The sequence below is a fragment of the Coccinella septempunctata genome, chromosome 1 (assembly GCF_907165205.1).
Source record: "Coccinella septempunctata chromosome 1, icCocSept1.1, whole genome shotgun sequence".
Taxonomy (NCBI): Eukaryota; Metazoa; Arthropoda; class Insecta; order Coleoptera; family Coccinellidae; genus Coccinella; species Coccinella septempunctata.
This window is the reverse complement of record NC_058189.1, coordinates 51,996,841-52,016,307: the sequence shown is the minus strand read 5'-3', so window position 1 is coordinate 52,016,307 and position 19,467 is coordinate 51,996,841. Positions and strand designations below refer to the sequence as shown.

General features: G+C 35.0%; 1 protein-coding gene across 1 annotated transcript in view; it reads left to right on the top strand.

Moving 5' to 3' along the window:
• The window catches only part of LOC123311818 (glutamate receptor ionotropic, NMDA 2B), a 316,415-nt gene that overhangs the window by 253,791 nt on the left and 43,157 nt on the right, over positions 1-19,467 (top strand). The window contains exon 6 of the mRNA XM_044895928.1: positions 10,398-10,641. Coding sequence (XP_044751863.1) covers positions 10,398-10,641 — 244 coding nt within the window. The remainder of the gene's footprint in view (positions 1-10,397; positions 10,642-19,467) is intronic.

The following is a 19,467-nucleotide window of genomic DNA, read 5'->3' as shown; positions in this document are numbered from 1 at the left end:
CTAGTTACAAAAACTTGAGAAAACTATTTCATGGCCAACCGACTGCTAAGATAAAAGTTAATGGATTATACACATTGTACAAAAAGCGACATTTTTTTAGGAAGTGGGCCCCATAACTTTTCATCAGATGAAAACTCACAAATTTCCTCCAATAATTCTCATTTCTCAATTTAAAAGGTTCCTTTTCGACGAGTGTTGTTTTATCTGCTATAAAATAATCGAATCATCGGGGAATCGAACCAGTGACGAAACATCCCGATTGCACGCTCCTTAACTCCGATTTCAATTCGGAAAACATTCTTCGCCGTGATTACCGTCCGCTTTCATCAGAAATCAAGGAACCCGAACTCTGCTGTGTTTAATTACACGCTTGAAGGCTGGCGACGTGTTTGAAAGACAGCTCATCTCGACCTGTCTCTGCAAATATATCTGCAGCGTGCAGATCCAAATTTCATTCCTACTCGTGGAAAAAAAAATCAATAACTCTGGGGAGCGGAAATGTCTGTCATTTCAGGAACTAGCTGTGCGATGATAGATTTCCGATAATTTCGAAGCGACGTGGCGTAGAGTTTCTTCTTTTTTTTCCTAATGCAAACTGTTATTTGAATCTTCTCATAATTTTTTTATTCGAACGTGATGGAGCGAAGATAGGTATTCGATTTTTGATTAGTCCCGGGATTGACGACCAAAAAAAGTTTATCTATGTAGTTCAAGGGATTTTTCAAATTGAACAACCTGAAATTGTAAAATAGGTAGTCTTTTTACTTTAAAAGAAGACGTGCCTTTATGAATATTTCATTTTATCAACTAACAATTTCTTGAATATAGTCTTCAACTCGTACAAATATTTTAACAGTAGATTCTTGAGGTCAAAAGAAACACTTTTTTCTGAATTGGCTCAGTTCAATATATACAGGCTGTTGAAAAACCATAAAAAATGTTATTCTTAGTTGTGGCAAATGATTTTATCGAAGGAAATGAATTTCGAAATGTAGTTATTCATTAATTTGATGAATATTTTTCGAACACAAGATATTACCCACGTCTTTCAGTTTTCTCATTATGAACATTACTTAGCATAAAAATACCAAAAATTCAAAGAACCCAGCTTTTGAAACTAAGTTGGACGCTATCTAAACAATATTTGTATAAAAGTATTCCTCATATTTTTTTTCGTGTGAAATTTTGAAAAATTAGGAACTTTGGCTGAATACAACTCTGTTTAGAAGATCTATTAGATGTGTAGTGTCACAGATTCAGCTAGTTATTCAGAAGGTAATTTTGTATTTCCAGGGGTGGCACAGCTCATTATGAAAACTCAAAATTGCTATATCTTTTCATCATGGCCGAATTGGAAAAAATGGTGTAGGAAAAAACTATTCCTTTCAACCTAAGGGATCTACTGTTAAAATATTTCTACGAGTCAGCGACTCACTTTGTATATTACTCACTCTCTATATACTGAATGAAAATGGATTACTTGGGTTGAGATGTAATTTATACCATGACCAAAATAAAACTCTCCGCCCTATGTTTTAATTGTTATGCTTTAGTAAAACTAACATATACTCCATTCACATTTATTTTAGCAGTCGGTTGGTCATGAAATAATTTTCTCAAGTTTTTGTAACTAGAACGGATTAAGGTTGGCACTCATGAAATATCTTTAATATCATAACGCCGTTGTCACAACTAATATCAATTTTTATAACGAAAATGTCGAAAGTGATTGAAAAAAGAGACAGGGTTTCAGGAAGTGCTATTTAGAATTCAGGTCCGCTCATTCAAATAGTTATACCCTGATATTCCAAAAACCGACTATACGTCAGACGGTAGCGAACATATTCAATTTAAGAGGATTGATATAATGTTTCATCTGAATCTAAACGACTTATATTTCAGCTGAATATTTCCACAATCAGAAAGATTGTGAATGAAGAGGATGACAATGAATTTCCTTCTATTGGGAGACCCAAAAAAGGGGTGGCATTTGAGAATTTTATGTTTGTGTGAATTAATGCGAAAAGTTTACTACAGGATTTTCGATGAATGTCATCGTAGAATAAGTTCCCGAAAATTGATTTTCCTATTTTTCATTTGACTTGTGCTATACATTGCAAATGTCTTAAGGTACCAATAAATACCTAATTATTATTATTATATCAATGTATTAAGATGAACAGTCACAAATACGCGCCAGTTGTCCTGTTAATTGTTTATTCATGTGAAATTTTTTTTTTTGTTCAAAGGTGAAGTTCATCTTGACTTGAAACTTCCTTCAATTCCTTTTACTTATATTGATGCAAGATGATTTTTGTTGAAGAATTTAACATTCTTGTAATTATCTGTTAATTCTTTCGGGAGATACCCATTCCCAACCACTGCATCATATGCATTTCATCTTCGGGTTAATATTTTTGAAATCTACAACTGATGTAACGTATTCAAACTTTAGCCAAAAAAGCTAACGAACATCAACTCTCCTCAAGCTAGTGCATATTATGATATTATACTGATCTCTTGTATTTTCCATGCAAATAACTGGATTTGGTATGCCTTCAATCAGTTTGTATAAACCTCAATTATGTTCGTCACATATTTTCTGAAGGGATTCGACATTGTGATAAAATACGTAATAACAGAAACTTTTATGTAGAACGGGCAACATAGCGTTTATTTAAAACCCAAAAATGTTTTGACAAGCGTCATAACCCCACATTTTCGTACTATACAGAGTGAAATGAGTCAAATTTCGACTGCTAAAATAAAAGTGAATGGAGTATATCTACAAAATTCTGACATCGATCGTGACATACCTATAGACACAGAGAATGGACTGAGCAGAACCAGTATGAAAGCGTCTACTTTGACAAGAATCAAAGCGGCCAATACTTGTCTCTTCTCTGTGGACATTGATTTGATTGTGCACTAATCAAAATTCTAGGAAAAGATTACCATTGGCTGCATATTTGGTTGTTTCTGTGTTGAAGAGGAAATGCTCAATTATTCCTCATAATTTTTCTCCTTTCTCCTTTTTTCTTACGCAATTTTTAGGTATTTCAGGGTCGTTTCAGGCCGATGAGCATTGTTTTAGCGTAACGGGCCCCCTACGTGTATTGATGAATGCATAAATATATAGTCCCAAATAGTGTTTAGTATTCACCAAACATTTCAAAGATCCACTTTCATCAGATGTTTCCTCATTTCTGCATGAACTCAAATGTACTCATGAACTCAAAAATAGTCGAACCTTAACCCAAAGTCGATATTGAATAAGACGATGCTTCAACTTATGCCGGAGGAAAGGGTCAAATATTTGGTTATGAACAATTCTGAACAAGCATTGATTCGCATCAGAATTTCAGTACAGATTCACCTAATTAGTTGACATTTAGCGCCGTGGAAATTCATGCGGAAATTGGAGTACCTGTTTACATCCGCTGAATATGCTAACCAATTCATGTATAATTCGATCATTCTCTCTTCCATATTGGCACAACTGGGGACTAAATAGGAGCCGATGGCTGCTGGATTTAACATTTTACCCAAAGTGGTTACACTCTTGTTGCCTCGGAAATTGATTCTGTTTGAAATGCGAATTATCCATTATTCAATATCAGGTTTTATAAACACTGTTTTGTTTAGTCGTATAATTTGTTCTGATGTAAGAGTTTAACGACGTGTATATGCATAATATACTTTCAAGAAGAACACACACAGATGGGGTGCTTTAGGATAGAAATATCCATTTATTTGAAACCGATTTGTACTAAACTACCAAACAAAACAATACAATGCAGAATGGTTCATTACTTTGAAGAATATTGAAATTATTTGAAATGGAGAACGCTTAGAATCGATTGAAATCTAATCTGGGAGGATTCTGCATTTTCTGAAACTTTTTAGAGTTTTCACTCCCAATCTCTGGAAAAAATCTATTGAAAAATTGAAATAACCTATTTGCTCCTGCGTTGATTAATTTTTTGGCCAATTAGTCAATAGGAATAGATCATATTTGGATTAATTTAATGAAGTAATAAATTTTCATCCGGGAATTTCAAAATTAAATGAGGCAGAAAATTTATCTTAAATAAATAAAGCTACAATTCAAAAGATTTTCAGAAATGGACCTTCGTCTGATGAAGGAGTCTGAGATAGACTCCGAAACATTACGTTACAAAATTATAATTTTAAAGTTCCTTTTTTCAGTTCATTGTCAGGCAACAATTTTTTCTACTTGATTTGCTCCTGACAAATTAGTGCAAGAATTTACGCAGGAAAATCGGTTATTTAAATCTTTAATGATATTGTTCCAGAGATTAGTCGTGAAATCCGTAAAAAGTTTCAGAAGGATTAAGAATGAAATGTTACATTGATTTGAATCAGAATTTCTCTGCACTTTATACCTTGAATCAGCCTCTTTTATATGATGAAACTATTCGAAAAATTTCGTACTTGAAAACAATAAAATGATATCCTCCATTGATTTAGAATATTATGTAGTTCGTATTATCCTTGTTTATATAACCGCTATAAACAAGGGTAGGTATTATTACAAACTGAAATAAATACAAAAATGAAAGTGTCCATTATGTAGTTTGAAACTAGAATTTTCATTACTCTGAACTGCATTCAATATAAGGAATTTGAAAAAATTTGAAATAAACAATAAACAGTCAATAATGGCAAGTATTTGAATATGGGCATTATTGAAATGGGGATTTAAATATGAGCAAGCTGAATCGCTGGAAAGTAGAAATAAATGCAAAAAACAATTGGCATACATCAAAATGAAACTATTCAAATTTGGTACATTAATGCGAATTCTTTCGGAATGAGAATCATTGAGAAAATGAAATGATCTATTGACTTGAAACAGTTCAAAACTGAATACTTGAAACTGGAAAACAATATAGCTGGGGAGCCCACGATGCTAAATCAGGATTTACTCGAGCTTTGTGGAGAACTAGCTGATTTTGAAAATTAGATGGTAGAAAAAAAAAAGATTTCATGATGTCTGCACTTTCAGCGGTGGGGAAAGCGTCTGCCGGTTTTCAAAGATGTAAAAAAATCTTCAGGTGTATATACTCGGGCGTGTCAGATTGAGATATATATGCCCTACGTGTCTCTGTCAATAAATTCATTAATATGAAGTCCAAAATATGTGACGAACATAATTGAAGTTTATTCAAACTGATTGAAGCCAAATCTAGTTATTTGCAACGAAATAAGTTTTTAAATATATTTTTCCGCTGACTTCTTAATAATAGCACTGTTTAACGTACACGAAATTAGCTGTTAATGAACCCTTTTATTGGTTAATTTCCTATTAATGCATTTTTGTCATGGGTAATCGAACATAGAAGTATTCAGCAGCTTCCCAAATAATTATTTCATTTTTATGTAGCATTGATTTTCGTAGTACCTAGCGGGTGAATTGAGAAGAGATGAATTGTGGGGTTACAGAAAAATTATGATGGTTAGAGAGTAATCAATTTATCTATGTACATATACTACAACTCCAGCTGCCACCAGCTCCACACATTCTTTAACAGATATTCGAATTGTTCGATCAGCCGCATAAATATCAACATTCCGATATTTATTATTTATTTATTTATTTATTAATTCGGGACACAAACAGGACGAACCCAAAGCAGCGTCCACAATTCAGTGTTACAGAAAAAAAATTTATCCACATATGAACATCAAGCCCTAAATTGAACACATAAATCGAAAATGATATATTATTAGACAAAACAGTGTGGTATACATAAGAATTCATCTGAGCGACCTCAACCAACCAGTACCACGAGTGCAGTTGCAACGGCGAAAATGACTAACAAGAATGGACCGAAATCTAGAGGCAGAGTCAGAAAATATATCAATGTTAGTGACTTTAGACAGCTCATTAAATATTTTCATTAATCTGTGAATTGGAGAATTAAGAAAATAGTAAGTACCTACTCGCAAAATCAGTAAAAAATGTATCCGTGTGTCGCGAGTGTTGTAAGAGGGAACGACCAACCTTACATAGTTGGACAAATGAGTACAATCAATTTTGTTGTTCACCAGTTTGTAAGTGAACATTGCATCAGCTATCCTTCTGCGATGCTCAAGGGGAATATGAACATAGAAAATTTAAAAGGTGTCAAATTTGACTATACTTCATTCAAATTTATTTTAGCAGTCGGTTGGCCATGAAATAATTTTCTCAAGTTTTTGTAACTAGAACGAAGTAAGGTTGGCACTCATGAAATGTCGTTAATGTCATAACGCCGTTGCCACAACTAATATCAATTTTTATTACGAAAATGCCGAAAGTGATTGAAAAAAGAGACAGGGTTTCAGGAAGTGCTATTTAGAATTCAGGCCCGCTCATTCAAATAGTTATACCCTGATATTCTAAAATCCACAATACGTCAGACGGTAGCGAACATATTCAATTTAAGAGAATTTATATAATGTTTCATCTGAATCTAAACTACTTATATTTCAGCTGAATATTTCCACAATCAGAAAGATTGTGAATGAAGAGTATGACAAATAATTTCCTTCTATTGAGAGACCCAAAAAAGGGGTGGCATTTGGGAATTTTTTTATGTTTGAGTGAATTAATGCGCAAAGTTAACTACAGGATTTTCGATAAATGTCATCGGAGAATGAGTTCCCTAAAATGGATTTTTCTGTTTTTCATTTGACTTGTCCTAATTATTATAATTAGGGGAGACTGGGGAGGGTTGATACGTTTTTGGAATATTTACTTTTGTTAAATGAATTATAAGAAGAAACAGGATTTTCATAACATTATATAATTCTTCGATTAATCGTTCAACGAAATAAATATAGAATTCTTAAAACATAAACATCATATTCTGTACAAAACGTTGAACACAAAAACATTCAAACTGTCTCAAGCCTCCCCACATATGGGAGGATTGATACGGTGTACTGGGAGGCATGAGACACATAAACTGAAAATATAAGCCCCATTGTTATCACTTGCAAATGTCATATATAAACATTTTTGTGCCATTTCTAACACGGTCACATTCTTCGTGGCACCATTGCGAGCACACCTGACGCCTGATCCAGAATTAGTAGATCAGTAGGTAGGTCAGCAATGATACTGGTTTGCTTTGGTCCCGTAGGTGCAGAAACATGTTCAGAAGGTAGGTTGGTTGGTGAAAACGCCTTTATGTAGGCCTGTCCAACCAGCTCCGGAATATTTTTTAAAGATGATACATGTATCAGGCCTCCCCACCCTAAATGTCTCAAACCTCCCTGAAAGCAAGTTTTAAAGTAATTTATGTTTTCATTTTATACCCATACATTTTGGCAACCTAATGAAACAGTAAATTAAGTAGTTTTATGCATATTTCTCAGTCAGATGTTTGTTTATGCCGAAAAATTAATGCATGATCATTAAAACCCTTAGGTAACGTGAGTAAATACTTACAATTTTTCACCTCGAAACACTCTTTGTTGAATATTTCACGAACAAACTACTGTTAGCCTTACAGGTTAAGGTCACGTAGTGCCTTCTGCCAGAGAATAGTGTTCACCAGTATATCTCTTTTGAAAACGGCTACATACCGCGGATATAAGCCTGTATCAAGCCTCCCCATGTATCAATGCTCCCTAGTCTCCCCTACATCAATGTATTAAGATGAATAGCCACAAATACGCGCAAGTTGCCCTGTTACTGTTTATTCATGTGAAATTTTTGTTCAACGGTGAAGTCGCATCTTAACTTGAAACTTCCTTCAACTCCTTTTACTTATATTGATGCAAGATGATTTTTGTTGAAGAATTTAACATTCTTGTAATTATCTGTTAATTCCTTCGGGTGATACCCATTCCCAACCACTGCATCATAAGCATTTCATCTTCGGGTTAATATTTTTGAAATCTACAGATGATGTAAGCCAAAGAAGATAACGAACATTAACTCTCCTCAAGCTAGTGCATATTATGATATTATACTGATCTCTTGTATTTTCCATGCAAATAACTGGATTTGGTATGCCTTCAATCAGTTTGTATAAACTTCAATTATGTTCGTCAGATATTTTCCGAAGATATTCGACATTGTGATAAAATACGTAATAACAGAAACTTTTACGTAGAACGGGCAACATAGCGTTGATTTAAAACCCAAAAATGTTTTGACAAGCTTCATAACCCCACATTTTCGTACTATACAGAGTGAAATGTGTCAAATTTCCATGGCCAACCGACTGCTAAAATAAAGTTGAATGAAGTATAGGTAGCTATCGATAGAAAATTTTTGCAATCAAGAATTCACATTAAATTCGAAATGTGGTCGACGGAAAAATCTTGAAATCAACTCGTTTATTAATTGAGCGATTAATGATCTCGAACATTAATTATTATAATTGAAATATCTCAATCATTAATCGCTTTCATTAATAACCCTGTTGATTAAATAACTATATTTTTGCTCTGGAAGAAAATTGACTCATAGTATGCACTAGCTTGAGGAGAGGAACTTTGAACAAAAATTTCACATGAATAAACAATTAACAGGACAACTGATACGACCCAGTTCTTGCTGTTTATTTTCAAAACTTTGATTGGTACCTTAAGACATTTACAATATATAGGACAAGTCAAATGAAAAATAGAAAATTCAATTTTCGGGAACTTATTCTACGATGACATTCATCGAAAATCCTGTAGTAACTTTTTGCATTAATTCTCCCAAACATAAAATTCTCGAATGCCACCACTTTTTTGGGTCTCCCAATAGAAGGAAATTCTTAGTCTTCCTCTTCCTTCACAATCTTTCTGATTGTGTAAATATTCAGCTAAAATATGAGTCCTTTAGATTCAGATGAAACAATTCACTTACTTTGAATATGCTCGCTACCGTCTGACGTATTGTGGATTTCAGAATATCAGGCATAGACAAACCCCAGTCATGATATCAGGGTAACTATTTGAATGGGCGGACCTGAATTCTAAATAGCACTTCCTGAAACCTTGTATTTTCTTTTTTTCAATAACTTTCGGCATTTTCGTAATAAAAATTGATATTAGTTGTGGCAACGGCGTTATGACATTAACGACATTTCATGAGTGCCAACCTTACTCTGTTCTAGTTACAAAAACTTGAGAAAATTAGTTCATGGCAACCAAGTGCTAAAATAAATGTGGATGGAGTATACATTGATCATTTTTTTTCTCAACCTGACAGGCTGTCCTAGACAGTAGACAATTCCCCCTATATACAGATCTAATTTTTGGTGGAAGTACTCTACAGGGTCCAAGGTCTCCTCTTATATATATATATATTCTTTTGAATGTCAGCAATACATTTTTAGTTATCAAACAATATAGCAGATGTATGAGTTTTAACAAAGGTTAGTGTAACGGGGTACCATACAATTCGGAGTATGATACAAGAGCTTAGGGAAAAACCTCAGTAAAAAAACCCTGTCTCCCCGTGAGTAGTGTAGTGATGACAAATTTGTTTACAGAATAAGCTTTCAATACTGAAGGGCTTCCTTTCCATTGACATAAAAATTTCTTCATCCTCCTTCCATTTCGAAATAATATCTGAAACAAAGAAACAGAGCAGAAAACGAGAAAAGAAAGTGAATAACAAAGCCTTCATCCAAACTTATTCCAAGACTTGATTATGACTTGATGAAAAAAATAAATAATCATAGGTACATAACTTGTTTTTCAATTGCATTGGGAGGAATATCATCTCTGCGTCAAAAATCTTCTGCTGATCTTGGTGGAGGATCACCATCGTTGTTAGAAATGCCTTCAGTACTCAAATTAATAATAGCCAAATCTTGCTTTTGACTGGGAGGGTCTTTCGACCAGGTCCAGTCTTCCAAGTGATGATTCTTCTATTCTTCAGTTGTTCGAGGAACGCTACAGGACCCTTATTTTGGGGAATCATCTCCCATAGATAAACCAGTGGTTATTCAGTAGAAAATTGAAAAAACGGGGAAGAAATTCAAAAAACTTCTGACACTTCATTGACAATTTGTCAATGATATTAATCGGACATGATCGAGTAAATCCCGAATAGTTTGTATCGATATAAACTTGAAAATATTTTCAGGATTAGGTACCTATATGGTTCGTTGTTTCGAACAGTTGAATTTAAGGTGAATTGGATTGTAAATGGGAAAATTTGAATGTTTTGTACCTCATGAATCACTCAAAACCATAAAATAATGAAAATCAATGTTGGTTTTTAGAATAGGCAATTTGGTCAAGATCACTGAAAATCATTGAAAAACTGAATAATGTAAGAATCAAATTGCGCATTGTTGCTTTCAGAATTGGTTCAAACTGGGAACTAATATCGATAATTGAAATATTTTATGACTTCTCATTTTTGTTTTTTTTTTCAGGGTGGACAGCACACTCGCCCATCGTAACGGAAGTTTTTATCAGTGCTGTTCGGGTTTCTGCATAGATCTTCTGCAGAAGTTCTCCGAAGAGTTAGGATTCACCTACGAGTTGGTCCGAGTGGAAGACGGCAGATGGGGAACGAATGTCAACGGAAGGTGGAATGGATTGATTGCCGATCTGGTGAACAGGAAAACCGATATGGTCATGACGTCCCTGATGATTAATGCAGAGCGCGAGGCTGTGGTGAGTGGCGTGCAGCATGCATGGTTATTAGGGGAATGATGAGGTATTCAGATTCCAAATCTACCTTAAATGCGGTACGTTGGGGTGAAACCTTGAATATGTCATTTCAGTCGTATCTTCCAATTGTGGGCACAAATCGCAATCCATTAATCGTCAACAGGGTCTGCAGCATCATTACCTGAAGAATTGATTTCTCAAAAACCGCATAAGCAGTCTGAATTTTTGGATTTAGAGGCTCTTCAATAATCATCATCGACTTTTTCCATCCCCAAAATAAGTTATTTTATTGTTAATGATGCCTCCGAGATGAAAACAATTCAAGATTTCGTATTATCTCAATCAGATGTCAGATTCGAACTCAACGAACTCTTTCATTTTCATATCACCCATTATGTAATGAATTTTAGAAATTTTGAAGCGTAGGTATTTCGTTAGATTTTGTTAATAAATCAGTTTCCAGTTGGAAATCTGCCAAAAATAATGGCGCTATATACAGGGTGTTTTCAAATGTGAGGCTTTTTTTTGGACAGAAGGTAAAACTCATCAAAATAAGTCGTTCAACCAAAAATTGTCTATATAAAATATCTAAGATGGCTGAGATACAACTCCTAGAAATTCGACAAAATTTCATTGAATTTCAAGTACGGGACTGTGGAAGGTGACGCATCGCAAAAACGAAACAAAGCATTAACATATAGCTGGACAATGAATGGATCATTACCAAGTTCATCGGATTAGATGCATCAGGTCACTTTTGAGAGAATCATTATTGTTGTTTCGTGCAATTTAGGGTGAAAAAAAAAATGTGGAAAACGAAGCAGTATATTGAAAGTGCTTATGTTAGTTATGCTGAAAATTGCTACGATGTTTTCCCATTTCATCCCATTTTTACGACGATTGTTGGAATGTTCGAACAAGAAGATTGTGATGCCCATTGTGAAAAAATTCGTGAATAATTTAGAAGAATTTCACTGGTGAGATTTTTTAGTATAATTCTTTTTTTTACACTTGTGTCCTAAGTCTCTTCTGTCAGTTGGTATCGAAATGAACCATTTCATAAAATCGTGTAAGTTACTAAAAAATAATGACAACAATTCGGCAATCCTAAGTTTCCATCTTCATTACCACGTAAATATCGAACGAGCCAATATCCTGAACGAAACAACATGGTCGAATCAGGAGATAAGTTTTTTCCCTTCCCACTGCTTTGCGATTATTAAGCTAACAAACGGTCTAGGGTCGTATTAGAATATATTTCAGTAATCATTTTCATATGTTTTTCAACTTTGTCATTTTGAAAGTTTTGTATAGATGATTTTTGGTGAAACGCTACATTTTGACCAGTTAGACTTTTTTTTGAAAAAAAGCCTCACCTTCAAATACACCCTGTATACTCAATTCAAGAAATATTGACACCGTAGCAGGACTTGAAAGTTCAAGTTGAATATTTGGCCACTGATAGAAGAACTGTTGAAATATTTTGTAAATGACCTTTCTTGATACATTTTTCATTGGAAAACAGTTCAGGTTTGGGCATAAGTCTGGAATAAAATTAATATTTCTTCAATCAATAACTTGAAATGAAAACGCTGTAACTAGTCAACTGATTTCCAATAATTCTCATTTTCTGGAAATCATATTGAGCGTTTTTATTCAATCCCTTTGTTCTTTAAATTTTGTGGTCATCAGAAGAAACACAAAAATCTCTTGAAAAAATAAAATGAATAGTTTCTCAATCAATAACTCAAAATTGAGTAGCTGAAACATGTTAATTGAGTTCCAATTATAGTTATTTTATGGCTATAAAATTTAATATTTTTCTCCAACCCTTAAGCCGCAATCCCACCCAACTTCGGTCTTTCAAATGGAACCATATACCATGAGTGAAGAAACACAAAAGTTTCTTGAAAAATAATAAAATGAATAGTTCCTCAACCAATAACTTACAATTTAAACACTGAAACACGTTAATTGAGTTCCGATGGTCCTTTATATTTTGGAAATAAAGTTAAATATATTTCTCCAACCCCATCCAACTATTGTTTTTCAAATAGGTACAACCTTTAGGCTCGTTGAAAGATTGGTTTGGTTAGTTAGGATATTATTATTTTTTTTTTCTTTTCAAGAGACTACTTATTTCTTCTGATAACCACAAAAAAAAAAAAAACGAGATTATGGTGAGATTCCGCTCTATGACGAAGTGATATAAAAAAATATGACTCCATTTTTCAAATGGAGTTGACTGCAGCTAAGGGGTGGGAGAAAAACACTCAATTTTATTGCCGTAAAATAAGGTTAATTAAAAAATTGACATGTTTCAGTATTTTCAGTATGAGTTATTGTAATATATTCATTCCAATCTTTCTTCACATATTTGGCAGTAGAAGGAACAGGGCTAGCTAAATCAGCAACTTTCGTTGTAGCCATCACACTAGCAGAATAATGAACTGTTAAATTATTCAGTGTTCAAAGCCCTCGTCTTTTCTCGTGAGTTTAGAATAGTATTTTTTGCCTTCGTTAAACCCCTTTCACATCATCTGTTTTCTGTGAACTAGTGAGATTACTTTCCTTGTTATACGTGATGAAAATCTCGAAGTGCAAGAACTATAGATACTGAGGCGAGAAATTTGTGGTTGTATTCCAACAAGAATGGCATCCTGGCTTGAAGCCAAGCTTTTTGCGTTTGTTTCATCCTAAACTTTTCACATCTGAACAATTGGAAGTGCTATATATACTTCTGAATTCAGTCTCCATTCATATCAAGTTATACGACAAAAAATATGGTAGGCGGTAGAATAGCAATCCTGGAGAATAATTCATCACTACAAACCCAAGGCTTTCTTGTATGGCGGTGAAATTTGAATAGACGTGATACTGCATTCATCTCGATTGGAAGTATTCTCGAAAATCTATTGGTTTGTTTTTTTTTGTATCAAACCAAATGAGGAATTGCTATACGTAAAATTAAACATTAAATGTACAGAATTTTTTTTTATAACTAAGCCTTGCTCGATATAATTGGGTAAGAATCAGATTTCTGATAATAGTCAGTTTTAAAAAAAAACTTTCTGAATATTTTTCGTTACACTTCTCGAAGTTTGAAACACAAATCGATTTGGTGCAATCAAAAATGTTATCGAATTTATATTATTTTCGTTTTGACCATTGAAATCACATGAAATTATTCATTGCTCACTGAGGCGTTTCATGCTTCCAGATATGAGAATGTACCTGATGTAAAACCAGAAATCCGTATAATAATTTCTGTCACTTCTAATGGATGTTCACTAATAATGTTTCATCACGAATGATGAAGACTCCCTGTAGTTCAGGAGGCATCGAGAAATTCCATATTTTGAATATGACCTAATTTTGGGCAGGCTTTACCTAACCCAGCGTGAAAAAATCCATAACTCTGTATAAAAACTTCCGACCGAACATCGTGCAGCGAAACATTATCTAATTAGAGTAAATTATGATAGCAGATTAGGTTTTTCTCCTCTGTAAAAAGGAATCACCACTGTGCAACGTAATGGTAATTGTATGGTTGGACTAGATGGAACAAAAAATCCAATATTGCCAGTATGCTCCAGTTCGAATTTTTGATGAATGATATATAATCAGAGGTCTTCAATAATGCACTGGTTAGTGGTTACGAGGAAATGAAGAAAAATTGTTTTCCCCTCCGCACTGTTCTCCGAATACAAAATTCGAATACCCATAACATTACGAGGATGTATTGATATCTAGTTAGCCTAGACCAGTTCCATTCATAAAAAAATATTGCGTTACCATAGCAACGAACAATAACTCATTAGAAGTGTCAATGTGAAGTTTGAGTAAACCAGTTACGCAATAAATTAAAAGAAAGAAGATGTCTACCGAAATTGTGAAAATCGAAAAATTGAAATATCGAGCCATCATCAAGTACCTGTATTTAAAAGGGTTAAGAGGTAAGCAGTTTTACGAAGATATACCCTTGGTGATGAATGTCCTTCGTATGCGACCGTGAAAAATTGGACTGCAAGCTTCAAAAGAGGTAAATTTTCCATTGAAGATGATGACCAATCGGGAAGGCCAGTTTCTGTGTCAGTCCCCGAAAATATCGATGCAGTTCATGACATTATTTTATCAGACCGTCGAATTTGGCTAAAACGAAGCACTGAATATTTCATACGAACGCGTTCATCAATTTTGACATGAGAAAAATTGCTGCAAAATGGATCCCAAAATGTTTGGATGTTGACCAAAAGCGTGCAAGGGGGATAGAAGCATCGCTTTCGATCTGTGCTCGATTTGAAATGATGTAGACTTCTTAATTCGAATTGTTACTTTGGATGAGACTAAATCCAGAAACAAAGCAGAAGAACTAAGAATTTTTCAACATATCCTCGTATACAGCTGAAATCATGCAGTGAAAAGTTGATTTTGCGTCTAATGTGTTGACCATAGACTGTAATTTCGGTTCACAGTAGCCAATTCATCAGTTTGCCATATGGATTACTTTTTGTCCAATTGATTTACTAAGTTGGTCGTACTAATACCTCGAGGGAGGTTTTTCGAAATTTCATACAGTTGACATTAGATACATCCTAGGGTTTTACCGAGAGGTATGAATCAGGTTTCGAATACAAGTCAACCTTTTCAATTTATGCAACTGGCTATGTGTGATGGATTAATTGTTTTCAGGCACATACTTCTGCTATGCATGACATTATCATTTTCTGATTTAGTCCCCATGCCTTCTCAAAGAACTCATAACAGAATATACGGTTTTCACAAAATGAGTTTTCAAACTACGCTATCACAATAGCATTTTCAGATGGATGAAGGTAGACTACCTAGCTTCACCCAGCTGACTTGAAGATGCTGTTTTACGTTCAATTATGGATTTTAATCAAGTATCGGCCACATTAAGCCTATACCCCTTTCAAAGAGTCTCTCACAGGTCCACATAGCAGCTGAAACATTGGAAGTGTTTTATCTATATGATAAGTCACCAGGTCTAGACGGCGTTCCAGCGGAGATATTCAAAGACCTGGATGAGGATATTGTCAATAGTCTCCTAGTACTATTCCGCAAGATCTGGGAACGAGGAGATGTGCCACAAGACTTAAGAGACGCTTTAGTTATCAACCTCTATAAGAACAAAGGCGAGACATCAAATTGCAACAATTACAGGGGCATATCGTTGCTTAGTGTGGCCGGCAAAATTCTATCGAAGATTATGGCTAATCGTCTGATTCCACTCTTAGACAAGCTTTTACCTGAATCCCAGTGCGGCTTTCGACCAAATCTAGGTACTGTGGACCTAATTTTCACAATGCGACAGCTGCAATAGAAGGCCCGTGAACAACAATCAAGGATCTATACAGCCTACATCGATTTAAGCAAGGCCTTCGACTCGGGAATCGGAGAGCGCTGTGGAAAATCATTGGTAACCGAAAATTTCTTAGCAGTGTATAAAAGCCTTCAAACCAACAACACCGCTAGAACAATGCATAATAGCTCTACAACTGACCATTTCTCAACGAACTCTGGAATAAAACAAAGCTTCGTGTTAGCGCCATTACTATTCAATATTTTCGCCATAGCTGTCTCGATAATTGCTGACATGAGTATGCCTGTAAGAGGTGTTGGAATAAGCTTCAGATTTGATGGAGGCCTTTTTAACCTGAAGCGCCTCAGAGCAAAAACCCGTACAAAGTTTATCACGGAACTGAGCGACTGCGCACTTATCGCTAGCAGCTCAGAGGATCTACAGATAATGTTGGACGCCTATAAACACATATACGAAGCTTTAGGCCCTAGACTCAATATCGACAAAAATAAAATCCTGGTAAGTCCGCCAGAAAGCCTTCAATCAGATATCAGCCTGGAGAATGAAACTCTAGAACAGGTTAAGCAGTTCAAATACTTGAGAAGCTTCATTAATACTAGGGCTAACCTAGACAAGGAAATACACAACCGTATCAATTCGGCATCACGGGCATTCTGGAAGCTAAAGGTCAGAGTGTTTCAAAATCACGACCTCAATCTGCAGACCAAGACAGCTGTTTACAAAGCAGTCGTCCTCCCAACGCTTCTTTACGGAAGCGAAAGCTGGACGCCCTACAGGCGACATATTAAACAGATTGAAGAAACGCAACAACGTCATCTAAGACAGATAATGCACATCAGATGGTTCCACAGAGTTTCGACTGCAGAAGTCTTGCAACGCGCGAGTTGTACAACAATTGAGACTCAAGTAACGAGAGCCCGACTCAGATGGAGCGGCCACATTCTGAGGATGCGAGACACAAGACTCCCCAAAATAGCTCTGTATGGCGAATTGACAGAGGGAGCCCGGAAACCAGGAGGCCAGTATAAGCGGTTTAAGGATACACAACATCAACCCTAAAATCAGTTAATGCCAATCATAACTGGGAACAACTAGCGTTGGACAGGTCACAGTGGAGGCCTTTGGTAAACAGTTATAATGGAGACTCGAGAAGGATACAGCGGAGGCCAGATCTGGTTGGTGACTATCCATGCCCTGAGTGTGGAAGGATCTGCAGGTCACGGATGGGTCTCTTCAGTCACAGGAGGCACACAGCTTTTCTGGCAATAACGAATTTTCTGTAAGGGATGTAAAAAATATAGATTTTGGGGCTTGAATGAAAAATCATGATATTCTGAGTACTACCCTGAAAATATTGATATTTCATGAGCCGTTTGAAAGAGCATTCTGAAGTGAACAAACCCACCCAGGTGACCATATCTCATAACAGTTATGAAGCAGAAATGTATCCCGCGCTCCTTGTTTTATAACAGATATATCACACTAAGAGTACAAATACAGAACGCTTATGTAGCAGCTATGCTCCTATGTCCGCCTCAAACAAGGAACACATCTCCTTTCTGAAAGGAGCATAAATAGTTCAAACATGGATCATGCAAATATTTGTTTCATGGGAGATCTATATATATTACCTTCATGTGTTATGTTTATTATGTTTCATTTGTTATTAAAAACGCTTTCAACAAAAAGATGGAAAATTATGGAAATTAATATAAACTATTGCAATAATAATGAACTCGAATTTAGATTTTTCAAATAGTGGGTGTTTATCAATCATTTTTGAAAATAAAATTCAAAAACATCTCACATCAGTTCGGTGAGGTATGTGAACGAATGAACTAATGTTCAAAAACAATATATTTTGATAAATTTCAGATTACAAAATTAGTGCACACGTTAATAGAACTAGAAAGAATAAATTACATCATCCAAACTGCTGGGTTCATGATTATTGTTCTCCAAGAAAGATTAGGACATGTCTTTCTGGTCTTTGCACTTTGCTGCATTCCATAAAAAGAATAATCAACAGTTCATTAATCTTTTGGCTTAGGTCAAAAAGTTTTTAGAAGAATTTTGTCCATGTTATGCGTTATGAGAATAATAAGAATACTATATTCATATTTCATATAGAAAAAATTTTCGATATATGTATATGATTTATTCATTTATTTCTACATATGAGGTACATGCAACACGTGAGAAAATAACCTATATCGAAATTTAAATCAAACAGGACATTATTTATTCGAATATAATATTTATATGCTGGATATAATGAAACCATATCCTATTATGTTTTATAGGACTGCTATGAAAATACGAGAAATGATTTATTGACCTACAGTTCTATATCCATAGCACTTTCTTTTCAGTAATTCACCATTTCACTGGAAAATCACTATGACACACAAATAACTTATCAAACGTTCAATATCTGCACTTCACTTTCAGTAATCCACTATTCAACTGACAAAACGTCTAAATGATAATAATAAATAAGTATCGAAACGACAGCAGTATCAATAGCATTTCTCACAATCCTCCATATTTGTTTACGTTTTACAGCGCCCTCGACGGTAGTTGAAACGCTTATGGTGTCATGCTCTGTTGATGATCTCAAAATGATACATGGCAAATAAAGAACGATGTTACAAATATGTTACGTGGATATCTTGGAGCGGGTACATGAAATTTACAAAATGTGGATATAATTTAAATACAGCACAGGTACATCCCAAATATCGTATCAGACACGTAATGGTTACAGAAAACTAACACATAACAAAGTTCCCCATTCGATCTCCCGAGAAAACATAACAGATATGTTACTGGTCACCTGGGCATAAAATTTGATAGAAATCGGACCTAGCCATCCAGAGTTATGGCTATCGCAAATTAACGACAATATTCATGAGTATCCCCGAAACTGATAGACTTAGGATACAAAACAAGCAAGTTTTCTGAAAGGCCTGGATGACCTGCATTCTTCGATCATTAGGCTATGGCCAACAAATCAGGAAACACGCTGTCTATAAAGATTCCTGTAGGAATCACTTGATCTTGGATGGCAGTGATGAAGCCCTCTGTCTCGGAAAACAACTTGCCGGAAGTCAACTAGTAGTTCAACGCAGATATGTTGACGTAATCATGGTTGAACTTGTTCTGGCGTCGACCATGTAAAGATTTGGCAATCAGTTTCAGCATTTTGCTTCATGCAGAGTGTTCGTCGATTTCTAAAAGTGCCTGTTGCAGCTTTAATGGTGTAGCAGTAGAATTATCATCATCAAAAACTACTCGATGAAGTTCTGATGAAGCAGCCTTGTTCAGAAAATATTCTCGAAGTCTTGGTGTCCTAATTACAATGGCAGATCATCAAAGTAACCTCAATCGCTTTAAACTATAAAGAAAATCTCGTAAGATCAAATATTCATTCGGAGCGTAATATAACGACTCCATCGTAACACCAGAGTTAATCCCTCTTCCTT